The following is a 25,382-nucleotide window of genomic DNA, read 5'->3' as shown; positions in this document are numbered from 1 at the left end:
TTTCATCGCCAAATCTGCGTGATTATGCTGATCTACCATCGTCTGCATTTACTCCATCCGAACGTGCCGACGCTAGTACGCAGACCGATAATTCAGCAGACTTTCGCAGAGTTATGGATATTCTCTTGAAGATGCAAGGTCAGATATATGCATTGGGATGCGAAGTTCAGAACTTGCAAAATGCAGGACAAGCTTCTTCGGGTTCATTGAATGATCAAATCCAAGCCATTTCTCTTCAGATTTAGGCTAATGCTAAGGGTGAGGATGTTGCACAACTGAAGGAAGACTTGAAAAGGATGGAAGGCATCGTTCAGTCGATGGGAGATTTCCAGCTTGTTCGTGTTCCCAAGCATTCTTGACTCCACTCCATTTTCATCTCAATCTTTTTTATGCCGACAAAAAGGAGGAGAGTTGCAAGACTTGAAAAACTTTGAACTTAAATTTGTCGAACTTTTGGCTTGTTTGGTTTGTGGTTTGTTTTGACTTGACTTGTGTGTCCGGATGTGGACTAAATTTAGGATTTGGATTTTGCTTATTATTAACTACTATTGATATCTTATGGATGGCTTTATTGCATACTTTTGGACTAACCTATTTTCCGTGGTTGCGATTCTAGTGTTATTCATTTAGCCATTTATCTCTATAAGATATGCATATGTGTTTGAGAAATGTTTTGCTTGGTCAAAGTTTTACAAATCTGCGAGGAAAGTTTTGTCACCATCAAAAAGGGGGAGATTGTTGGAGAAATCCTCTTGAAGTGTTTTGAAGTTGACAAAACGTTTCCATCAGTCTAGTCTGAAGGCTTGCAGACTCTGCTATTTAAAGTCTGAAGACCTCCGGACATCCAGACTCAAGACTCAAAGTCTATCCTCATTGACAGTTTATAATCCGTTGAAGAAAGGCTATCCAGAACTGGATGTTTTATTAAGGATGTGGCCTTATTGACTGGAGAAGATCTCTTGGCTGGATATGACATGACTGAATCATTTATTTGATCATAATTGATTCGAAGATTAAGGATCCGATGATTGGCAAAGTATACTTGGAAGGTTCTACTTATGGAAATCAAGATCTTAATTGCATGGGCAAACAGGATTGATGGACTATCGACATATTCCTTTAATAGCTCGAATGATCTTCCTAATTGATTCCGTCCAACGGGTAGATTGGAGGAATTCCTTTGGTAAGTGCTAACGAGTATGATGGCATGAAGGAGTATATAAAGAAGACATTCCAGTTGTTCGAGAGTGTGCACGATAAAAGAATTCCAAAGTCTGAAGCTCTTTATTCTTAGTCAATTCATTTGTTGAGCAAAATCTTGTAAACAAAAGAGAGTCTATATTCGTGAGAAACCTTGAGGAAATGTGGTAGAACATCTACACTGTGGAATCAAGGAAAAGCTGTGCTGTAACTTCTCTTTTGTTCATAGTGAAATCCAGCCGGTGGGCTGTCAGTGCGGAAGAGTGGACGTAGACTTGGAATAAGCCGAACCACTATAAATCTTGTGTTCAATTTTCTCTTCCCTAACCTTTACTTTACTTTAATCGTATTTTCCTTTCTATCGTCTGCCTAGAATCACTTCCGTATCTCGAAAAATTGTTTGTGCACCTATTCACCCCCCTCTAGGTGCTTATACTAGCTATCTCAATTAGTTTTGATGGAATATGTCGATATACTATATCAGCCTACGGGCGATATGGTAGTTTAGCAAAAAGCAGTATACCTTATCAACTTAGATTGAGCATTGTCGGTATACTATATCAGCCTAAGGGCGATATGGCAGCTTAGCAGAAAGCAGTCTTAATATAAGCGAACTTTATAGATAGTATGAGATGAGCTGACCAAGAAAGGGTCGTGAAGACATGTAATCGACCGAGTCGATTGATCAATGATTTGATCTGATGTTATGAATTGATTGGTTGATATGATTTGAGACATCTGTAAATAATATTGACTTGTTGGGTGGAATTGAGGCCAAGGTAAGTCCTCTAACCCGTGATGTGCTTAGATAGCCCTTAAGGCGTATTTACTCCTAATCGAGTCTTATGGGGTTGAACTTGCTGAGATATTGTCTCATTGATTATTGTATAACCATTTGCAGACCCCTAGTTGACAGTGGTGGGGGACCCGAGGCCCGAAGTTCAGAAGGTGAAGCCTAGAGAATCGGCGAGCATGTCCGGCTAGTTAGTCCTAAGACATTTATCTTTTGTTGAAAGTCGATTCCTTTTTGTAGGCTTCCATGTGTAAACCTGTGTGTTTATAAAAAGGTTTTTTGTAAAAAAACTTAGTCATACTTTCCTATCACATTGTTTCATTGTCTAAGGATTATTTATATGCTTCCGCATGCGTATTTAAAATAGAATGGGTCGGCGATGCGTTCTGGGACATTGCTATTTAATTGACCAAGTGAGGGATGGGTGCATGCCCAAAGATTGGGGCATGACATAAGGATTTTGTGTAAGTTGGAACTTTCGAAGATTTGACAACAGGTGGAGTGATTCTCTTTTGCATCCTCCTTTGCAGGGTAGACTTTGATTGGGAGCCTTAGTTAAACAAAAAAGTAGCTGATTTTACAGACAGGACCAACAGCTCATTTTTTATTCAATATTCATTTTGAACATCATCAATGACGCAAAAACTTAATTGATTGGGCCATGCTTACCTTCTTCAGTGTATTCGAAGGGTTGACAAAACCCTAAATGTCATATTATACTTCTATGGCTCTTTTGGCCGACTGATGCAAGACCCGTTTTATATCTGAATGGTAACCTGAGGTTTTGCCTCATTGGCTAAAATCATCTTTTCTTTCATAACTACAAATTAGCAGGGAGATTTCTTAGGGATCCTTTAGGCTTAAATTGAGCATATTCTGCTAGCTAGGTTTGATTCAAAATCCTTTACACTAGCTGCCAAGACATCTCAGTCCGTCCAAACCAAATAGTATAGTACTTCGACTTTTTAGGGGATTACTCTTTGTGATTGGGGTCATGAAATTTGGATGGTGCACCAGAAGTACCATACGTTTGAGGATTAGGAACGTGAAAGGATCTCCAACAAACATCCCTTACTCATCTTCTTCTATTATGTACATTGTAGATTATGCATTCTATATTGGCTGATATTTGTTGTCTCGTGGTTAATGACTGAACATTTATCCATAAATTTATTGGTGGAAGCATATCTAACTTAGGAAGTCGAGACAAAAATAATCGCAATGCTAAGCTTGGAGGAGAGAGGGGGAGACGTGAAAATCTCGAATGAAATTGTATAGAGTAGGGCACATGTTATTACAAAAGTTATAATAAGTACCAGGCAAACAAGTCAGTGGAGTGACAGTGTTTGCTCGTCCCCTCAACTTGTCACCATTTAGAAATATTGGTACATCATATATCAAAATTTCGAGACTTTATTTAGTTCATTGCCAGTGAAAAGTACAATTTGTTGAAGTGTTATTTGTATAATATGTATGTTATTAGATCAAAACCCATTTCCTAACTTCTAAAGAGACAATTCAAAGGGGAAAAAAAAAACTTCTAAAAGAAACCAAACTAATTTGGTTAGCTTTTCTGGCATATCTCATCTTGCCTCGATCGGTATCTTACTCTAGCAATTTGCTTCATGTGCCTTCACATGCTCATGATGATATTGAAAAATCTTTGAGGTTGGGCAAACTGTTGGGACACGACTTAAAGCAAAAAAAAAAAAAAAAAGAAGAAAAAACTCAAGTGCAAAGTTGATAATTTTCGTATGATTCTTGGAGAGAATCATGTATATGCACTTGGTGTATACGAGCCATATTCACATGCACTGTCAGATTGAGTGAATTAATTCAGGGATATTATAATATATATATTTTAGAATTATTTTCCCCTATTTAGTGTATAGTTTGATTTATTCCTACTCCCTTTGTCATCCTAGAAACTTGCCGGGAGCCACTCATTTTACAGACCCTCTAGCTCCAGTGACCACTCCTGCTCTCTTTAGAGCGGGTGGTTACAATTGCCGTCTAATATTATACTCACTTGATGCAAAATTGCAGAGAAGATGAACATTTTGGCACATGTTCTTTCTTTTCCTGATTAAGACAATAGCATTCAGCAATGTTTTCACAAGACCAAAACTTTTACCACAAAAAAGAAGAATTAAGATTATAATAGAAGATTACCTACAGTTCAGGCTCAAGCTAATTAATGTACCAAATCCAATTAAGCCTTATTGTTCAATAGTTCATATTGTATGCTATGAGTCCCAGGACCCAGTTCATTGTGCAGACATTTCCCAATTTCACGGTAAGCTCTCTTGATCCCTGACATGGTTTCTAAATTCTCTCATCCTGAAAAATCGAGGACTCCTCGCCATGCACAAAAACAGTCGCTATCCTTTCACACTTCAAGCTCACGTGTTGTGATAAAACAATGGCATCGGGGCCTAAATTCATTGGTTTCAGAAAGATCCAGTATAAGTTCGGGCCAGAAACTCTGTCGAACGAAAGAAAGACCGCCCATCTTCTGCGACAAGCAAGTTACGGCTTATCTTGATGGTGTTATTAGTCTTGAGAACTCAAGTTTTGACTTTGACTTCAGTCTTGCCGTGGAGGTCGGTCCAATGTGCTGCTCTAAAATCGAATTCCTCATCCCTTGTGGGCACCCGGTTCACCTTCTTTTCACTGTCCATCACATTGTTCTGCATCGTTTCTCAGGAAATTAGCAGTGATTGGATTGAACGGAATCATGCATACAAACTCTTTCAGATGCAAATCTGATCTAATATAGGACAACTAACACTAGAAACCATACCAAGACAGTGGAAAAATCGAATTTTTTTCACAAAAACAATGTATGATCCTCATCTCTTTTTTGAGAAGGTTCAACTGCCCAAAATGAATTTCTAAGGAACAATCTCTGAGATATCACATCTTCTTGCAAGTTTTTTGTTTTCTCTTTTCCACTTCTTTTTGGCTACAGCAGAAAGATAGGAGCAGAAAACAAACCTCTGTTCTTGCGCATATATCATACACATAGCTGTCTTTCCGAATGTTGATGCACTAAATGAAACCTATCACTAGATTCACCATAAATACCTTTTTGATTTCAGGTGGTTATAATTTGGATCAATTTTTCATGAATGATTGAAGATCAAAGCTCTATAATTTAGGTTTTATATTACATTTTTTGAATTTATTTTTTCATATTCATCTTTTATGGATTGTTGCCATCGACGAATGAGGATTTTTATTGCTGTGTTCATCTTACTTAACTAAAAATGAGACAAAAAAAGGGAACAAAAAAAGGAAACAAACGAAACCTAGCCAATTCTATCGATTAATAAGGTACGTTCCGGGTTTCAAGATGTATAAGGTACATTTTAAGTTCCAAAAATTGAAGAGATCTGATCCAAAATTTCAAGTGAAACTTGGATCGATCTTGAAACCGACCTGTCCTCAAAACAAAAGCTACCATTTCACCCTGGACTGAAAAACAGAGTGTTGGGCCGTTGGGTGAAGAGAGCAAAATCTTGGGCTCCAAAAATCCGATCTTTTGCTCAATCCAGTATCTCCGATCCGAGTCCGAGCCAGGAAGAGAGCAGCCCGAAGTTCCGCCGACGTCGCCGTGTCGATGACGTGTGCTCCGTCGCTGGAAGACTCTCCATGAGGCGCTGCTGCTGCTCCTCCCTCCCCTCGCCTCTCGCCGCCGCCGCCTCCGCCGCCGCAAGCTCCGCCATGTACCCTCGTCCCAAGGTGAGTTTCCTCCTCGCCGATGCCGCAGCGTTGCGCTCGTCCGTGTGCAACTGCTGCTGTTCAATTTACATTGAACTGATTGGTGAATTGTGATTGAGCTCCGTCGTCGATGTCTTTGATAAGGGAAATAGCATCTTTAGGCGCTCGCGCGCAACTTCCATGATTCGGGAATTCCATAGAATGTCGTCTCGGCTCATAGGACTCACGCTTCCAATAATTATGCTGTTCAAGCTCCTGCATTGAGAACTTCCGTTCCATTGCCGTCTCAAGCGATGAGTTTGGCATTATATATGTCTCGGTCGCGTATATATTTTGTCATATCAATTAGGATTGGAACTGGTTTTTCAGTGATGAGCCGCTACTTTTGTCGACTGAACACTATAATTCAATCATTCAAGCTAGATTTTTGTTAGGATATGACTAAGGTTTTGTGGCCCTACTAATGCATGTGAGCGGATATTGGTTTCATCCTACAGTACCGTGGTGGTAGATATCCATCTCAAAGGAGCTTCTCTGACTCCTCGCGCGGTGGTGGAAGAGGGCGATTTTCAAGTGGTGAGTCCAATGTCCACCCAGTCCAAGATAGAAACCGAGGATTCCAGCAAGGAGCAAGGGCTGACTTCGTCTCCGGTGATTCTCACTTCCATGCTGTCCAGGATGCCAATCGTGGATTCCGACAAGGAGAGATCGGTGATTCCGCCATCCAGGCTGGGTATCGGCCTCCAGTCAATTCAAGAAGGCATTTTGTTCAGAGCCAGTCATACGGGTTATCCTCTGGTTACAGTCATGATACACAATTCCACCATCCCCGGCACTATAATCAGGGTCAAAGTATACAGCAATCCCGGCAATATAGTCAAAATCCACAGTTTCAGCCGCAACGGCCATCAAAACAAAATCAGCCATTCAGGAGACCTCCACAATCTGATTGCAGTTTAGCTGCTCGGACATCAGAAGAGCAAAGGTCTAGACCGCAAAGACCTCCTGACTTTCGAATTTGGGAATATGCGAAAAGAGAGCCACCTTCTGACTGTGGTATGCAATCATGTGTCCCATGCTTTTGTCAATGAGAATTATTAAGATACACCACCCCGTATTAGCAGATGCTGTGTGTGATCTGTTGATTGTGGAGGAAATAACTCTTAAGCTTGCTGAATTTTACTCATGAACTCTGTAAATTTGCAAGCTTGGTTTTTTAAGCTTTGTTTGGGACATGGTGGTGGGGGATGTATAGTGGAAAATTTAATATTTTAAACCCATTTTCCATTGACACCTCTGGTATCCCCCCTCCTCATCTTTCCAAACATAGCCTTAACATATAATAATCAGATACTGATTAGCAATGGAAGTCAAATTTATATCATTATTGGTGATCTTTGAGACTCCCAGGTTTGGTTGCTTTTCCTATAATGCGATTTGGGATTTTGCAGCTACAGTGAGAGTCTTAATTTTATCAAATATTTCTGAAGAAGACTGGAGAAAGTGAAAGTAATTGATTTGTTACAAAGGGTGGAAGAACTCATCTTGAAAAGCTAGCTTAACAGAAAAGGGGACCCACCCCATTATAAGCCCCAGAATATCTTGCCTAATATGGGACTTTGCCTGCATCATTCTCTCCCTCTTCAAGGTTTTTGCGAGCTTGCAGAACAGCTCCAAGAACGACTCCTTGGGTCACCACCAAGGGACTGCAGCCCCAAGGACAAAGTGCTGGAAGGTGGGCGTCCAAGGGGTGGCTTTGATACCATATTGATGCATTATAAGGGTGAAAGAACTCATCCCAAATGGCTAGCTTAACAGGAGAGGGAATTCACCCCATTATAGGCCCCAGTATATCTTTTTAGTTGCCTGGTGTGGGACTTTGCCTGAATTAGTAATTCTGTATGAGACATATATCTCACTGGGGGAAATGGTATAGCTCCTCATTAAACATATATGCATGTTTAGCTTGATAATTATGCCTTGAATTCAATATTCATCTAAACTCATTGAAATTAAACTTTCAATCGTAGATTGTGCTAAAAAACCATTATATTTATTTATCTCGAAACAATATCAGATTTTTGAGATCAAGATCCTCATGCAATGCCTTCTCACAGTCATACCTGCAATTTTTTGTTACCAACTCTTTCCCCCTACTTAGGTCGAATCTAACCTTTCTTAGATTGGTGCCATCTTTGCAGAGCGGTTTGTTATTCTGTCATACAACATATTGGCTGACTATCTTGCAATAAACCATCGAAGCAAACTCTACTATCATATACCTCGCCATATGCTGGATTGGCAGTGGAGAAAGAGAAGTATCTTATTTGAGCTTGGATTATGGTCTGCTGACATAATGTGCTTTCAGGTTCCTTGTTTTACACTATTTAAAGCCTATGGCATGTGCATTTATGCGGTAGTGTTTCATATTCGTTTGATGGTGTTAATTGAAGAATTTAAAAGGAAAATACGGACAAGGTTAGAGGCAATGACAGACAGTCTTATTACTTCTTGTTTGACATGAACATGTCGGCTAGAACTTACCTCAAAGGAATGCTAGACAAGGGTTTCCATGATGTTGCACTTTTTTTTCATTAGCAACATGTGTTTGTTCTCTTCAGGAGGTTGATAAATTTCACGACCTGGAGGAGGAGTTAAAGCCACGAGGATACTGTGGCATTTGGAAGGTATGTGGAAACATGTGATCTTGTCTTTGAATTGTAGCTACTGTAGTTATTCATTTAGCATTTCTTTAGGAGCTTTCACCTATTTCTTACTAAATGAGAAGATGAGATACATAGTGGTGTTAATTCTATATAGTGCTGTCGACTATAGTTATATTATGTCTTGTTGGTAGAATGTAGGATTTTCATCTCCACATTTTACATTTGCTCTTAAATTACAAGTTTTTAGTAAAGGAATCTACATTCTTCTTTTGTTTTATTTCGAATGTGTTATGTGATTTTGGTAGGTCTATCAAGAAGGCAGTTGCCAAGATATACCATTTCTTTTTTATCTTATTTGTGATCTTGTCTATTAGTTATCAATTGTACTTCCGCAGAAAAATTTAACTTTGGGCATTTATAGGCATTAGAAAGGTATGCTGACACATGCAATCCTTGTCCTAACCCCCATTGATATGCAGTATATTCTAAATGTTTTCTCCAAGCCTATTTCTTCCTTTTGAGTTCTATTTGCATTTGGCATGAGACAAAGGATTTTGTGCCCTGTAGCAGTTGAATGCACATGCATCAATTATGTTTTGTTTCTTCATGCAATTAGACTTCTTATTTTTCTCCCTTTCACTTTCTATGTAGCCACATAAATTTTGTGAGATTCACATATGGAAGTTGTTGTGATTGATGTGGAAGCTATAACAAAATTAAAACTGAGAAAAATAAAGAACACATAGATTTATGTGGAAAACCCTTGTGGGAAAAACCTCGCAGAGAGGGGAAGCAAAATCCACTAGAAATTCAAGTATTACAAAAGGTGCCTCAAAAAATAAACTCTTTTTGTCTCAACTTCTTAACCTAATAACTTGAGAAGAACAATATTTATATTGCTCCCAAGCCCTAACATTGGGCCACGCCATAGAGAATTCGAGACATATTCAACAAATCTCCATCTTGGCTTGATTTCTACATAAGCAACAAACAAGCTTCTCCTCCCACTAGAGTAAAACTCAGTCGCAACAGACAATGACCAAATCCAAGCAATGCTTGAATTTGGCAATAGGCAAGGGCTTCGTCAACATATTGGCCAGATTGTCTGTGACATTCTTCAAGACCTTCATTTAACCATCAGCAAGAGTGTCTCAAATAAAATAGTACTATACATCAATGTGTTTTGTCCTCTCATGATACATATGATATTTAGTAAGATGAATAGCAGTCTAACTATTGCAATGAACAACAGTCACACCATGATCTACACTGAGCACTCCAAATAAGCCTCTTAACTATATGACCTCATTAATACCTCTACAATAGTCATAAACTTTGCCTTTGTAGTAGACAAAGTAACTGTATATTGTAAAGTAGCTTTCTAATTGAGTGCCCAACCTCTAATGATAAAGATGTACCTAGTCAAAGCCCTCCTCTTATCAAGGCCACCAGCGTAATTAGAATCAACATATTTTGCAAGAGTGTCACCAATTTTTTCAAACTCTAAACCAAAATTAGGAGTACTTTTCAAATATTTCAAAATCCACTTCATAGTTTGCTAATGAACTTCACCTGGCCATAATAAATATCTACTTACCACACTAAAAGCATGTGAAATGTTGGGTCAACTAGAAATCATGACATACATAAGACTACCAATTGCACTAGAGTTTGGAACATGTGACATTTTTTATCTCCTTATCTGTATGTGGACATAAATTAGCTAATGATATAAAATGAGCAGCAAGAGGAGTGCTTACTGGTTTGGCATCTTTCATGTCAAAATGATCTAACTCCTTCTCAATGCAACTTTTCTGGAACCTTTTTCAATGTTGCCAAATTTTCATGCCTAGGATTTTCTTCCCTTCAACCAAAATCTTTCATCTCAAATTCAGCACTCAATCGTGCCTTCAAATTCTGTATATCATATTTATCTTTTGCTGCAATCAACATGTCATTAACATAAAATAATAGATAAATGAACGAGCCACTTGAAAGTTGGCAAAGATATACACAATTATTGTATTTGCTTCTAAAATAGCCAAGTTGTACCATAAATAAATCAAACATTTTATACCACTATATTGGCAATTTTTTCAAGCCATATAGACTTTTTCAATAGACAAACATGATTTTCCTTTAACTTCAAATTGGAAACCCTCTGGTTGACTCGTATCGATTTTCTCCCATAAGTATACCATGTAAGAAAGCTGTTTTCATATCGAGCTGTTCAGATTTTAAATCATGCATAGCAATTAACGCAAGAAAACTCGAATGGAGTTGTGTTCAGTGACAGGTGAAAACACATCATTAAAATTAACTTCCTTAATCTAACTATAGCCTTTAGCATCCAGACGAGATTTGAATTTGATGTCTTTAACTCCAGGATATCCTTCCTTTCTTTCGAAAACTCATTTACAGCATACAATTTTCTTTCCTTTTGGTGATTTGATTCTTTGCAAGAGATTTCATCTCTTACTTTGCTGAATCTTTTGAAGAGACAACTTCATTGAACATTTTTGACTCGTTATATTTTATTGACTTTGCAACCAAAAAGCATAAGCATCGAAATCTGAGATCACATATTTCTGTGGAGGCTTCACAGTTCTTCTTGGTCTATCTCTGGCAATAGAATATCTTCCTCTTTAGGTTTTTAAACTAAATATTATCTATAGACGACTGAATTGGTTGCAAAGAAATTATTTTAGGCTATGCTTTCTTTGCAACTCTTTACGGATTTTCATCACAAGGAATAGATGATTCCTTCTTAGGATGAGCTTAATAGGTTCATCAAAAGTAATATGTTTGTTGATAATAATCTTAAATGAATTAGTACACCAAAGTATAACCCTTTACACCAGGAGCATAACCAATAAAGATGCATTTTTTTTCCCTGTAGGTTCTAGTTTACCTTCACTAACATGTGCATATGCTGGACTTCCATATACTCGAAGAGATGACTAATCAGTAGGTTTACTTGACCATACTTCCTCAGGTGTTTTGCACTCAATAGATGTGCAAGGAGAACGATTTATCAACCAAGAAGTTGTATTAATTGCTTTAGCCTAGAACTATTTGCCTAAACCGGTATTAGACAATAAGCACCTAGTTTCTTCTAATAAGGTTCTGTTCATGCACTCTACAATATCATTATACAGTGGTGTATTCACTGTAGTATGATGCCTCACAATGCCTTTAATTTTGCAAAACTCATTAAACTCACCTTCACAAGCTTTCAGCCTACTTTGTCTTCTCGACTGCTTGATCTTCTTGTCAATTTGCTTCTCAATCAATGTTTCCATTGCTTAAATTCTCTTTTTTGGCAAATCAATAGGAAGATTGCCAAACAAAAAGAGCAATAGAAAACTAATATAATAGGCAAAAAATCATTCAAAGGAATAAAAATCAAACAAAAAAGCAATAAGAAAAGAACACGAACATCAATAATTGAAAGGAATTGTCAATGAAAGGTATCGCAGAGGAGATAGGCAATAAGTGCTGTAGAAAATAGACCCAAACATTTCTTGAAAAATCATCAATGAAAATGAGTAAATACCTCGAATCAAGGCCTTTCGGAAGAACTTTCGTAGGAACCCAAAGATTAGAGTGAATATAATCCAAAGTGCCATTTGTTGTATGAACTTGTCTTGAAATTGACCCTTTTTTATTTTCCAAAAACACAATGCTCACAAAAGTCCAATTTCCCAATTTTTAGACCACTTAGAAGACATCTCTTACTCATCTCTTCCATCCCTCTAGTAGTCGTATGGTTCAATTTCATATGCCATAATTTAGTGTTGTCTGATTCTGTCATAATGGATGAGACTGCAGCTGAACCGGTAACTGTGGTGCATTGTAGCTAATATAAAGTGTCAATTTTCTTCAATAGAAGTGAACCTCTCATAATCTCGATAACTTCACCTCTAGCTGTCAACTAGCAATGTTAGCATAAAGTTTACCCAAAGCGATAAGGTTCTTCAAATCAGGAACGTGTCTGACATTGTCCAAGGTTCTAATTATTCCATCATGTATCTTAATGCTGACAGTTGTAATCCCATCTACTTTGCATTTAGTGTTGTTTCCCATTGGAATAACTTCACCATTATATTATTTGTACGTGGAGAACCAATCACGATTAGGACGCATGCAGTATGAACAGCTTGAATGAAGAGTACAGCTACCACTTAATGTTTTTTTTTTTTTTTGGTAAGTAAGAAGTAATATAAATATAAAAGGGGGGGGGCAAAAAAAACAAAGAACCGGCTTCAAAGACTCGCACTCAAAAGAACTGTCTCAAAAGAGTGAAAGGAAGCCGGGCAAAGGCCAAGCGGCCAAAAGACGACAAAAGAAAAACAACACACACTAAGACCATGAACCGGCTACACATCAAACTGTGAAGATAGCAGGGTCCAATTCCCAGGAGCGTTGTAATCTTCTGTTTCTTGGGGAATCCTCCACATTTTTTAAGGTGCATGCTTTATCTTTGACCACCTTCATGAGATGCATCTTCATAGAAGAAGTAGAAATCTGCGCACCCCTAAAGAGGATGTCATTTCTGTTCTTCCACACAATGTGGCATAAAGCACCAAAAGAAAAGCGGGCGATGCAATTATGGAAGTCCTTGCCGGATAGCAAGGCCGAGACCCAGATAATTGTTTCCTCCCATGGATTGTTCCTCCAAGGAATACCACACCTAGCCGCCCAAAAGGAGGCAACTCCCAAAGTAACCCGACAGCCAAAAAAGAGGTGATTAACCAAGTCAGGCACATCATTACAAAAGGGGCAGTAGGCAGCTTCGATCCTACCGTAGGACATGAGGAGGGCCTGAGTAGGTAGTCAGCCAAAAGGGGCAGTAGGCAGCCAAAAGGGGCAGTAGGCAGCCAAAAGGGGCAGTAGGCAGCTACCACTTAATGTTTTTATCATCTACAACCAATAACTAATCTTTGTTTTCTTCTTCAGCAACTCTAGATCTAGTGGGATTTTCGTTTCCCTGACTCTGTCTATTCTAATAGTTTTGATTGTTTTGCCGATTTGCATCCCTTGATTTTGCTGAGTCATATAATTTTCTCTTTGCTGCTTTGCCTTCAGTTTCAGGCATTTATCTAGATACACCCCTTAAAACTTACAACATTTTCAAATCAGATCCCTATGCTTGGAATTGGATTTGCTCTTACCACCATTGCTTCTCTCAATGAACCTTTCTCTAGCAACTAGACCAACCCCATGATCATTACTGCTTTCAAAAGTCAATTCTGTGTCTAGTTTTAGCTTATTAAGAAGACTAGTCTTGACATCTTCAAGATCAATAGTTTTTCTACTAACAATCATGGTCTCTCTAAAATTCTTATAAGAGGATAGTAGTGAAACTAACAATAAGAGAGCCTGATCCTCATCTTCAATCTCAATATCAATACTTCTTAATTAAGAGATAATAGCGTTGAACTCAAAAATATGAGACTTAAGAGGAGCACCTTCAGCCATGCAAAGAGTGAAAAGTTGTTGCTTGAGCCTCAATCAATTGGTGAGGGATTTTATTTATTAAAAAAAAAAAAATCTCCAATTTCTTCCATAAACGTGCATCTGTTTTCTGATTTAGTACCTCCTGCAAAACTTCATTCATGAGACAAAACTGAATAGTAGACAGGGCTTTTTTCATCCAATTTCTTCCTAGGTTTCATCCAGCGTGCTTTTCAACTTCTTCCCAAATAAAGTTTTCTTCAAACTCTATTGCGTAAAAATAGCCAACATGCAAACTTGCTGTAGGTTGAAACTGCCACTCCCATTGAAGATCTCAACGTCAAATCTTGTTGTTGAACTTGAAGCCACAACCAGAAGATCAAGAATCCCTATGGCTCCAATACGAGATTGTTATGATTGATGCAGAAGCTACAACAAAATTAAAACTGAGAAAAATAAAAACACACAGATTTATGTGGAAAACTCTTGCAGGAAAAACCACAGGGAATGGAGAAGCAAAATCCATTGTAAAATTCAATGATTATAAAAGGTGGCTCAAAAAATAAAGACTTTTTCTGTTTCAACTTCTTAATCTATAACATGCTTCCAAGCTTAAACGTTGGTCCAAGCCCATATAGAATTCAAGACATTCTCAATGAAGGTTAGGGTATGATATGTGCGATTGTTCATAGAGGTCTTACATGCTGGAAGAGTAGATTTATTTTTGGGGAGGTGTCACTCGGCTATCCATGTTTAGTTTTAGAATCTTATTCTCTGGTTTGCTCCCTTCTCGATTTTGTTGTTTGGATGAAAACTATGGAACCAGTCGATCTTGATTTGGAGCTTAGGCTAGATTCTAGTAGCTTGCTGCGATTAATCCAACACAACAAGTGCGACACGGTAAAAAGGTTAAACAGAGTAAAGATGCACTAGAATTTCTTGAAAAGAGATAGCCATTGATTTTGAATCTCAGCAAGACTGCATAAGGATAAGAGTTGATAAAGGATGCTTAATTGTGTCCTAATGCGTGGTTGACTAGGCTGGGGGCTTGAAAATGGCTTCAGTTAGATCTAGACAAAGGAATCTTGTCAATGCATGTCTGAATCAGATGTTATTTTCATTACGTGAACAACATCATATGTGGATAATAATAATAAATTCTAGTTGTTACACCAATTGGATATTTTATGTGAGCATCTAGCCTTTTCTTGCAATATTCTTTTCAAATTTCACCATAAATTATGACTTATATCTCTGGACAAGTTGCAGAGGATAAGTAATTTATGGAAATGGAGATAACTCCACTTTTTGCTCACTTGTAGATGCGGACTGGAAATCCAGTTGATGGTTGTGCAATCTTTTGGCGTGCTTCAAGGTAAATGTTTTTTTTTTCCCTTCACGACTATGAACAATTTTAATTTGATTGATCTAGCTCCGTCAAGCATTAATTTTCAGTGAGCTTCTTGGCTTTCTTTTTATGCCTCCCCTTGTTTATACCTCCTCTCCTCCCTCCTTCTCTCTCTCTCTCTCTCTCTCTCTCTCTCTCTCTCTCTGTTTCCCCTTTCCACAGAACTTTAGGCGTGCTAAGCTGTGGGATCAGGGTGTAATTGAATCTGTTAGAAGCATGATGCCCATGCGAGTATTTTAGCTCTAGCCGGTCTAGGCCATGTTAATGATTCATTTGACAAGAAGTACCTTCAGTTATGTCCACTGTAATTTGTTATTGAAGAATATGGGAGTATATAAGCCTTCATTGGCTTATATCCCTTTCTTCAAGTGGCTTATAGTTGGAGGATTAACTTTTTCTCTGTGTTTGATATATTCTATTACGTCAATTGTGGATACAGATGGATATAAGGTGTGTGCTAATATTAGTTTCCTTTTCGCATGATTCATAAGATCGTGAGCTTATTAATTTGTAACAGTGCCAATTTCTTTTATCTTTATCTTCTGTAAGAGATCTATATATTTCTCTTCAAACTCCACGCAGTTTTCCAGATAATATCAAACTATTTTGGAGAATGTGGTTATGAACTAATTTGATTTCTCTTTATTAGGTTCAAGTTGCTTCAGGAAGAATGCATTGAGTTCAACAAGTTGGGGCTTCGGGATAATGTTGCTCAGATATGCGTGCTTGAGGTACATCAAACCTAATATAAATGGAGATAAAAAGAACAGGGACATTCAGTGTGATTACTTATACCTCATTTTATACTCACTGTTTTTCTTGATGGACAGCTATTGAGTGAAAATGGGACTGGAAATACAGCACATCAATCCGCCAGGTAATACTAAGATCTCTCTCTCTCTCTCTCTCTCTCACCAAGCCCCAATCGAACAACAAAAGACACACAAATCACCAGTACATAGTAACGGAGATGCAATTACGTAATAAGGATGGACACATTCCATATTGAGTACTAGTAATGGAAGTTGAGAAAGCTATGCAAAAATCAGTTAGCTTGTTGCTCTTCTCCTCTTAAGCAGTCCATTTAGTCTCATTTTCAGAATTGCTGAACCAACCAAGGTGCTTGCTGCTTCTTCCTCTATCTCATTTCCGTGTCATGCTCTTGTTTCGGGTTAGATATAGTTTTTGAACATCAAGAACAGTGAAATATTTTGCAAAGTGTGGCTGTTCCTTTGGCATAATTCTATTATAGAATAATTTTATGACTTTCATTAACATCTGAAAAGCTGTGGTGCATTCTTCCTAGCATGATGATAGTAAAGCTGTTAAAATGAAAAAGAAAATTTTCCAAGGTAATATTGAAACTTAAGAGGAAAAAAAGTTGATATTGAGATGCGACTGCAAGATTTATTTGCACTCTGAAGTGATCCTTTGTGATGGGAATTTGTCGCTTCCTGGTGCCTATTTTGATGATTATGTGTGTTGTTGAACGGGCGGTTAAGTTTCTTTGCATTCCTTTTTATTTAGAAGTCATGATAGCTTTTATCATTTTTGTGTATTACATTTGGTTGTGTTATTGACAGTTCAGCAGGTTCTAGAAAGATCGTGGTCTGTAACATTCACGTGCTCTACAATCCTAAAAGAGGAGAAATAAAGCTTGGTCAGGTATTTGATGTCTTCAGATGATTAATGGTTGGATATCCAGTATAATATTCTATCATAGCCATTTGGTCAAGTGGCTTTATTCTTCTTTATCTATTCTATTAATTGTCAACTATGTTTCTGAATTTGGAAGCTAGGCGTTTTTTGTGGTACTGCTCAAGGTAGGCCTTTCCATGTCCAGCCAAAAAAAGAGGTTGAAAGGAAAGAGAGACAGAGAAATGACCCATAATTAATGTGGCTTGCTTACCTTCACTGGAGATAGATGAGTTGAATTCAATAAATTTGAAATACACAAGTTGAGCAGAGAATTCTCTATATATTCACTATATAACGCATAGAGAGATTCACACACTCACAATTGCGAGAAAATCAAAGAGATTTATCACAATCCAAAATAGAAAATTAAAAATAACCAAACTGGTCCCAAACCCTTGGCTTTCACTGCAGACCTCCAGAAAAAATCTCAAGTCAGTTGACTCAAAATATATCAGCTTGGTTAATATTTGGCCTGGGTTTGCACAAACTCAAGTTTCATGTGAATGAGTGTTGAGTGTGGCTATGGGGCATCCACTTTAAAGTAAATTACATCATATTGCAAAGTTACAAGCTAAAAAATCATGATGAACATCTGAAGAAAGATTGTTAATAATATCTGAAAAGCTAGATTTGCATACATATTGCTCTTTAAGAGTGAACATATATATTTGTATCTTCACATTTCCACGTTCTATGTACAAGTTTTAAGTATTTATATTTCGATTCCATGAGTCCCACATTGAGTTCGACGAGAGGACATACTGTGGGATGGGAGGTTACATGTGAAACTCTTTTGCTCTGGACAATACATATTATGTTACTCAACACCCTGGGACTCAGTAAAGATGATCCAGATCTTTTTCTATTTAAAAGTGTTCTATACAACGTATTATGTTTAGATAAAAACCTAGGTGTTCTGTAGACAAAGTAGTTGATGTTGATATTTTGCATCTGTTCAACAGATAAGGGTTCTTCTGGACAGGGCTTATGCTGTCTCCCGAGCTTGGGCTGATGCTCCTGTTGTTCTTTGTGGAGATTTCAATTGTACTCCAAAGGTAATTTCTTGATTCCTTATTTCTAGTGCTGCTTTCATGCCGTAAACCTTATTTAGTTGTTCTCCAACTGATTTAACTTCTAATATGTCATTACCATCTTCTCCTTATGCTGTACCAGAGTCCTCTATACAACTTCATATCTGAACAGAAGGTAAGTTTCACTTGTTAGATTACCTTTTCAATTATTTCGGAAATGATGTAGGTGTGTGGGTGGTAGTGCTGTGTGCCTCTTAACTCATTTGTGCTTCATTTGATTTGACAGTTAAGTTTGTCTGGACTAGATAGAGATAAAGTATCTGGTCAAGCCTCTGCAGAAATTCGTCCAACAATACCAGATAGTCAAAACACTCGGTAAGGTTTGGATCAGAATTTAAAGCTGTAAGAGGAAAATTCGGATTTGCCAAGGGTTCTGATTTCAATATGGTTTCTTCTTTACGAAAATTTGCAGTGGTCAACCTCAGTTCCGGGTGAACTACAATAAGCTAAAAGATTCTACCTTGGATGAGCAGAAGCAGAGGAACCAAGATAACGATAAGGAAAATTCTCTTAATGTGTCTGACCCATCTCAGCATAGGTGTACGGACAGTGATCCAGCATCCCCTGCTAGTTCTTGCACAAACAGGCAGGGTGCAAGTGATGACAGCAAACTAAATTATGAACTGGGAAAAGACTCTGAACAGAATCCAGCAGATGATGCTGCAAATGAAAATGGATTACCTTCTGATACTTATTTGGACAAAGAACCAAACTCAAATACTTTGGTTGGGGGAACTGTGTTTCCTCTCAATGATGTCAATTCAGGCGAAGATAAATGTAATTTTCAGATGGCTTCTTCATGTGTCACTGAGCTATCTGATCTAGATAATTTGCAAGCAAAAGATTGCACGGATGTTCTACCAACATCTTCCTTTACAGGCGAAGACTGTACTAGGGTTGCTATAGATGTTGAATCTCTAGATTCAAATGATGCAAAGATCACTTCGTTTGTGTTGTCAAGCCAAAAGTCTACTTCTGATGATGCAGAAACCGCTTCATCAGAAGTTGCAGGGCATGTAATATCTCCATCAGTCAATGACAAACAAGATAATCCTTCAACCTCACATGGTGAGTTACTTGGGGATACCGTGGATGCAATAATAGATGAGGAACTGAAGAATTTATCTCTATATGAGCCAGAAGAATCTAGCACGGAAGTTGGATGTTCTTATGAGGATGATGCCACATTCTTATCTGCATTACACAGCGTAGAAGGTGCAGATTCCTCTCCTGGTAGTCGAATTGTCAAGGAATTTTCATCTGGTTTGGATTTTGAGCCTGTTGAAGGGGAGATCTCTACTTATGATCCTTCATTGTGGACACCAATGGAGATAGCTACAGCTACTGGCAGTGCAGATTGTCTTTTTTTGGAGCATCCCCTCAAACTTAAGAGCACATATGCAGAAGTAGAGGTAGATTATACATTCTCAAGATTCTTTCTTGATTTGTTTATTTTAGTATTCTTGAATAATAGACTGCATAAAAGGAGTCCAGACCTAGATATCATTGCATGCATCTATGCAGGATTCTTCTGGGACTAGAGACACAAATGGGGAACCCATTGTCACCAGTTACAATCGATGCTTCTTGGGTACAGTTGACTACATATGGTAAGTCCTCAGATCATAGTAATTCCTACTCGAGACCTTTGATAACTAGAGGAACTAATGAAGAGGAAGGCATTATTTTCCTCATGCTGATGAGGTTGCATCACTTTGTCCTGCTTTAAGTAAATTTCAAATGGTTCTATGGAATACATAGACATTCTTAGTTTCTTGATGTTTCACGTGCTTTCCGATGGTGGATATTGTTGGAAAACTTAATGATTATAATCTTGTATCCAGGCATTCCGAAGGTCTGCAGACGACAAGGGTGCTTGCTCCTATACCCAAACAGGCTATGCAATGGACAACAGGGTTCCCAACCAAGGTATATGGCTTGAATCTGCAACACCTAGGAAGTTACAAAGAGAACAGAGGATCATTTATAGATAAATTACTCATGATTTCTGTTTTCCAGCTTAAAAATTTTATTTCATAACCTTTTGTTTTTGGCTGAACTGATTAGTAATGCATGCTACCTATCGTGGATTGGACTACCATTTTGAAATTCCTCAGCATTCTAGATTGTCTTTAGATGCTATTGCAAAGCTAGTACCTTGTTACTAATCAGTAAAAAAACTAAGGATAAATGTGATAAAGGTGCATAAGTCTTTTGCTGAGTGTAGAATTTTGTTTTGTGACGACGAAGACCTTTTGGTCGTTCTCCTTCTTTTTTTCAGAAGTGGGGTAGTGATCATATTGCCCTAGTTTCTGAATTGGCGCTTGCAAAGGGTGCAGCCGATCAAAGGAATGAAGTTCAGTAATAGACCAGCCTTTGGCACCTGAGAGTTGTGAAGACATCTGATTTATCTTCGGCTCTGCAGCATTTAGTTTCGGTGTTGGAGTTCATTCCTGACTGTTTCAGGTTTCTTCTTCCTTCTTTATGCATTTTTGGTGTATTTTTGGGGTAGTCATCACCTAGGATTCCTTCTTAACAGATTAGAGGAGATTTTGATTAGTCAATTTGTCGTTTAGATTTTCTGACACTGTTTGTATAGTTGCATAAGAAGAGTTCCTGAAGCTGGAATGAAGGACAAGGAATGTCTCAGGTCAAAAAGAAATCTGCTTCAAAACTGAAAAACGTCTTCCAGGAAGCTCTGGAAGAAAATCTTGTAGATTTATGTCAGTATCTTTTCATTAGATGCATTTAACAGCCGATGGCATCTGCAGTTCTTCTGGTCGACTGTTTTGCCGTCATATAATTTAGTGTCAATCAACTCTTCCTCTGCACATATCTCTGTATTAAGACTTTCTCACCTGGGATCGAGGGCTTTGTGGCCCATGGGTATCTCGAAGTAGCATCCATATGACCCATTTTTATCTGTGCAACTTGTAGGTTAGGCTTGGAAAACTAGCTTTCCTCAGTTATTGTGAAGCCCATCTCTCTGGAATGTACATTTAAGAAGCTTTGTCTCATGTATTGCATGCAAATGTTTAATTTGGTTTACTTCTCTAGAAGCAAAGACTAGTTTCCTCCCATGAGAGATATCTTCATCATAGTCGTTGGGATAGTTGGGAAGATGAGGTTCTTGATAAGGATTTATGACCGATTGACATTGCGAACCATGTTTACAACTGACGTGAGTTTCTACCTATTTCGCTATCTTTACATGGGTTCTGACTTTTTCCAAAAAAGACCTTTTCTGATAAAGAAAATAAATGTTTGGTGTAAAACGATTGCCTAACGAAGCCTCTGGTGAGGAAATTCTAGAAATTCAATGAAACTGTCATGGAGAACGCTGCTTGTGGATTGCTTGTCGATTTGAATTTAGTGAACCATGTCTATCATCTAGAACTCTTGACATAATCTTCTTCTTCTTCCTTACTTTTCCCAATTTCTTTACATATTTTAATGGTATCCTTCAAAAACCCTTCACAGGTTTCAGGAAGCTGAGGCCATTTGAAAGGGACAAAACGCGCAATCTTTAACTGCCTGCGTTTACCACTTTAGGATTACGAATGGTCTCTTTTTAATATTATATGTCGATGTCAGCCGGGTGGTTTGATGGATTGAGATCATGTGGGTGTCACGGTGTCGGGGTAAAATTTAATCAAATTCTCTGGAAGGATCTCGATCCATTCGGGTGAATGAGTACGTTTTTCCCCTGAATTTCATTCTCATGTAGCAGTGAGGACGCTTAGTAATTTCGAGTTACAGAGATGAAGTACTGGATCAATGCACTAGAGAGTTTGGCGGTAATAGATATGGAGCCCATTGGACTTGCTCCGTACGCTCCGTATACTCTCCTTAGAATATAAACTGATTTAAGCATCCGAGAATCTCTTATAGGCCACGCCCAAATACTTCCCTTTCTCAGCGGTGTGCAGGTCCAAGGCTCTCTTCGTCCATCAACAAGTTCAGGGCCCGCCGGATTTGCGCAACAACAGACGGTTTATCTATACATACACAAGCGGACAACTTTGTTTCGCGAAACTCTTGAAACTTTCTTCTGAACCGTAGCTTGACCGGTCTTTGATTGCTTCTGTCAATGAGGCAAGACGCCAAACACTCCCCACCTGTCCGGGTGGTTGTTTTTCCAGCACCTAACGTACGTTGGAATTGTGCTGTTTTCATTGGCATGGTCTGTAAAGAATAAAGATGCAGCTGGGGGCAATAAAAGGAAGCAAAAGCACTAATACCTACTGAATCCAGCTGGGAGAGACGGTTCGTGTTGGACCCTACTCGCTGCAAAAGTTCAGGTCCTCACCTTCAAGACCGCCGCAAATCGTTGACCCTGCACATCATTCGATGATACAAGAACATGACAAAATCACTACAGATCTCACAATGATTGCCGCAAAATCCGGAGCTCCAGCTAATGAAAGAAGACCGGACTTTTTTTATTATTATTTGTTATATAGTTTTACGGCTTTTTAGCTGCTGCACACTCAAGGAACTACATAATTCGATCGTCTTCTCGCAATGTGAGGCTTCAATTATGCCTGCAGTTCTTGCCCACTTATATGGTCATTAATTGACGGCAACGAGGATATGCTCAAGAACTTCTGACCAAATGAATAAGAATGCTTGATTCAGTTCCGTTAAGTCAACATATCACGTATTATCTCGATGATGCAATTACTGCAGAGAAAAAGGGGCAAGTGTGATCACAGAGTGTGCAATGGGAGTTCCATTTTTGACTATCACAAATTTAAGACGTTGTACTTCACGAGAAAGCATTCAACATCAAACAAAAGACAAGAAAGAAGTTTGTCTAAAGTACGTGCCCTACACTTCACCATGCAGTGTGCCTTTCTTCTTGCATTCTTATTGGGGTGATGTAAAGTGTCATGAAGTTATTGCAACTTCCAACGACTGGCCCATCTATATAGCATGTTCACACTTTGTTTTCTAGATATCCGTAGTCAACTGTCTTATTTTTTAAATTTGGAAGGCTTTCCACAACTTTTATGGAGGTTTTTATCCATGAATTAAAATTCCATATCGCAGCATTTCATGCTTTAACCCAAAATTTTAAGTTGGGGGGGCAGATAATCCATATAAGTGTATTAAGACAATATATCTGTAAGACAAATGATATGAGATATAATTTCGATGCATCTTTACATTGAAATGTTTGGATACATACTCATTCGACATTTTTGTGTGATTATCGATGCTTTGTGATTTTTTTCCCATTCATAGAAACCCTACAAAACCCATTAGTACAGCTAAGGTATATCAAGTGAGCATGTGATTAGTGCTCGAACAAACAAGATTCATCCATTGTGCGAAGTCATGATAATATAAAGGGTAGGAATGAAACAAAATATTGACGTTAATTGGTAAGAGTAAGGAATGAGATCCTCTATCTCATTGGTATCTCCATTCAGTATCTCATCTATCCAAACCATTGATCAATACAGATAAGGGAAGTTATGAAATATATGACTAATGTATCAATTGTTGACATATGTTGACGCACCAATAGAGCTATTGAATGGGTTAAAGGATTCTTGTCCAGCAGTAAGTTTTGGCTGCAGCCGACTTGCAACGTCACCGCGTGCCTGCGGTGTCTAATTTGGCAGCATATGCTAAACTGTTGTACATGTATTAAACTGTATCTGGACCGTTAAATCTCGCGGGTCCTCATCAAATTCAATCCTCCAGATTCAATTGAGAACGTAATGTACTCGCCGACTGCTTTCTGCTAATTCGGATGCAGACTAGAAAGTAACGGCAAAATAAAAGTAGTCCCATTCATTCTAAAAGTCAAGGAGAAGAAGGGCTTTCTCGATTGAAATCGAATTTGTCCCAGTTAGTCGTCAACAACGAATAAAGCTCCAAAGTGGACATGTCATATGAGTGTAAATAGAACCAATTTCGTGTGAATGAGTATCATCTTTATCCAAGTACAGCAGAGATCGAGGAAAGCTTCTTCGTATCTTTAGCCACCAGTGGTCGCCCATAAATGTGAAAAGAACCAAGGAGGGCGAAAACTGTCCGGTGGAATCATTTAATAACCGCCTTTATATAGAGTCAATTCAAAAAGTTGTACTTTCTAAGATACATTTAGGCTTCTAGAATACTTTCATAACTCTAGAAGGGAACATGACTTGGCATCACCCGAACTACATCTAAATTCAGATTACATTTATCAGAACAAGTTAGTCTACTTAATCGACAAAAAAAAAAGAAGTTATTCTACTTCATGTGATCATCACGAGAATTTACAGAGAGAGACTTTTAAATGGTAAGACAAAAATTGACTTTTCTTTTCTTTTTTGTTGCTGGAGGAACCGCCTCAACTGGTAGCCGAAGCGTAAACCCCAAGGTGCCTTAAGCGGGAGGACCCACCACCCCTGGTAGCACACTTAAGTCACCAAGCAACTCAATCAACCCCCTTGCTTCGCAAGGGCTTCGAACTCCTCACCTCTAGGCGAAAGGATTAGAAAGCGAAAAAAAATTGTGGGAGAAATTATTAGCATATCATATGTATTAAAAACACCTCAACCATTAAATATGGTGTGTAATGACCCGGGTCTCACAGTGTAATATTGTCCGCTTTAGACTGAGTTCTCACGGCTTTAAAATGTATCACACAAATTAAAATGATCTAAGCCTTATAAACTAGCCACAAGACTCATCCCTAAAAGATGTGGGATAGGAGACGCACCCCACACTTGGGCCGTCACATGATGGGTCCCATGTGGCTCCTGCCAATTTAATATAGAGCAATTACAGCATGCCCCGTTAGTATAAAATAAATTACACAAGCAGTCTTGTACACTATTGATTTAAGAAAGTGTGTAATTATAATCTACCAATAAAGGGTGAATAGAGCTGTTTGTGTAAATTAAAGATTACATGGACGGTGTGTGCTATAAATATCATGGGATCTTCGAGAGATAGGAAGAGAGAAAATAGTCAAGGGCTAATGTTTGCTCAGTAACTTAACTTTATTATGTTTTATAATCAATGGGTATCTATACCCAAAAGCATGTTGGAAGTAATCTAATCTAATAAGGAAATTAGCTAACTTAATCAAACAAGAAACTAGCTCTCCTATGAAAATAACGAAATATCTCATAATATCTCCAATATTGAGTAATATCCCCAACAAGATTCTCTAACAGAGAATTCTGTAATATTCATAAATACACTTTAACACCCCCTCAAGCTAGAGCATTTAGCTTGCATATGATAGACGCAACTTTCTGACAGAATCTATGACAAAAGCACGGTATAAGCCAAACCTTACACTTGCCAAGGGATGTGGATATACGAACTGGATTCAATACAGT

The 25,382-nt window shown here is 38.2% G+C and overlaps 1 protein-coding gene across 3 annotated transcripts; it reads left to right on the top strand.

The window, feature by feature from the left end:
• Positions 1-5,529: 5,529 nt before the first annotated feature.
• Positions 5,530-21,802, top strand: LOC104439882 (carbon catabolite repressor protein 4 homolog 6). Of its 3 annotated transcripts, none has more exons than XR_005549854.1 (16): positions 5,530-5,737; positions 6,214-6,772; positions 7,918-8,084; positions 8,338-8,403; positions 15,162-15,214; positions 15,897-15,978; positions 16,078-16,124; positions 16,831-16,912; positions 17,908-18,000; positions 18,119-18,151; positions 18,263-18,351; positions 18,449-19,448; positions 19,561-19,646; positions 19,881-19,965; positions 20,318-20,502; positions 21,517-21,802. XR_005549854.1 is itself a non-coding variant. In XM_039310183.1 (15 exons), the coding sequence occupies exons 1-15, from the start codon at positions 5,648-5,650 to the stop codon at positions 20,399-20,401; spliced, it is 2,616 nt and encodes an 871-aa protein (XP_039166117.1). In that variant the 5' UTR covers positions 5,530-5,647; the 3' UTR covers positions 20,402-20,539. The 3 variants fall into 3 exon arrangements, 1 of the variants encoding a protein (XP_039166117.1); XR_005549853.1 differs by lacking the exon at positions 21,517-21,802 and adding an exon at positions 20,636-21,084; XM_039310183.1 differs by lacking the exon at positions 21,517-21,802 and having other exon boundaries at positions 20,318-20,539.
• Positions 21,803-25,382: the final 3,580 nt, after the last annotated feature.

This window comes from Eucalyptus grandis, chromosome 3, assembly GCF_016545825.1.
Source record: "Eucalyptus grandis isolate ANBG69807.140 chromosome 3, ASM1654582v1, whole genome shotgun sequence".
In the NCBI taxonomy this organism is placed as follows: Eukaryota; Viridiplantae; Streptophyta; class Magnoliopsida; order Myrtales; family Myrtaceae; genus Eucalyptus; species Eucalyptus grandis.
This window is presented reverse-complemented; position numbering and strand designations above follow the sequence as displayed.

Coding starts and splice junctions, on each gene's coding strand:
- LOC104439882 (XM_039310183.1), top strand. CDS start 5,648: ATGAGGCGCTGCTGCTGCTCCTCCCTCCCCTCGCCTCTCGCCGCCGCC. Junction 16,125..16,830: donor ACAGCACATCAATCCGCCAG/GTAATACTAAGA, acceptor TGTTATTGACAG/TTCAGCAGGTTCTAGAAAGA. Junction 18,001..18,118: donor ATTTCAATTGTACTCCAAAG/GTAATTTCTTGA, acceptor ATGCTGTACCAG/AGTCCTCTATACAACTTCAT.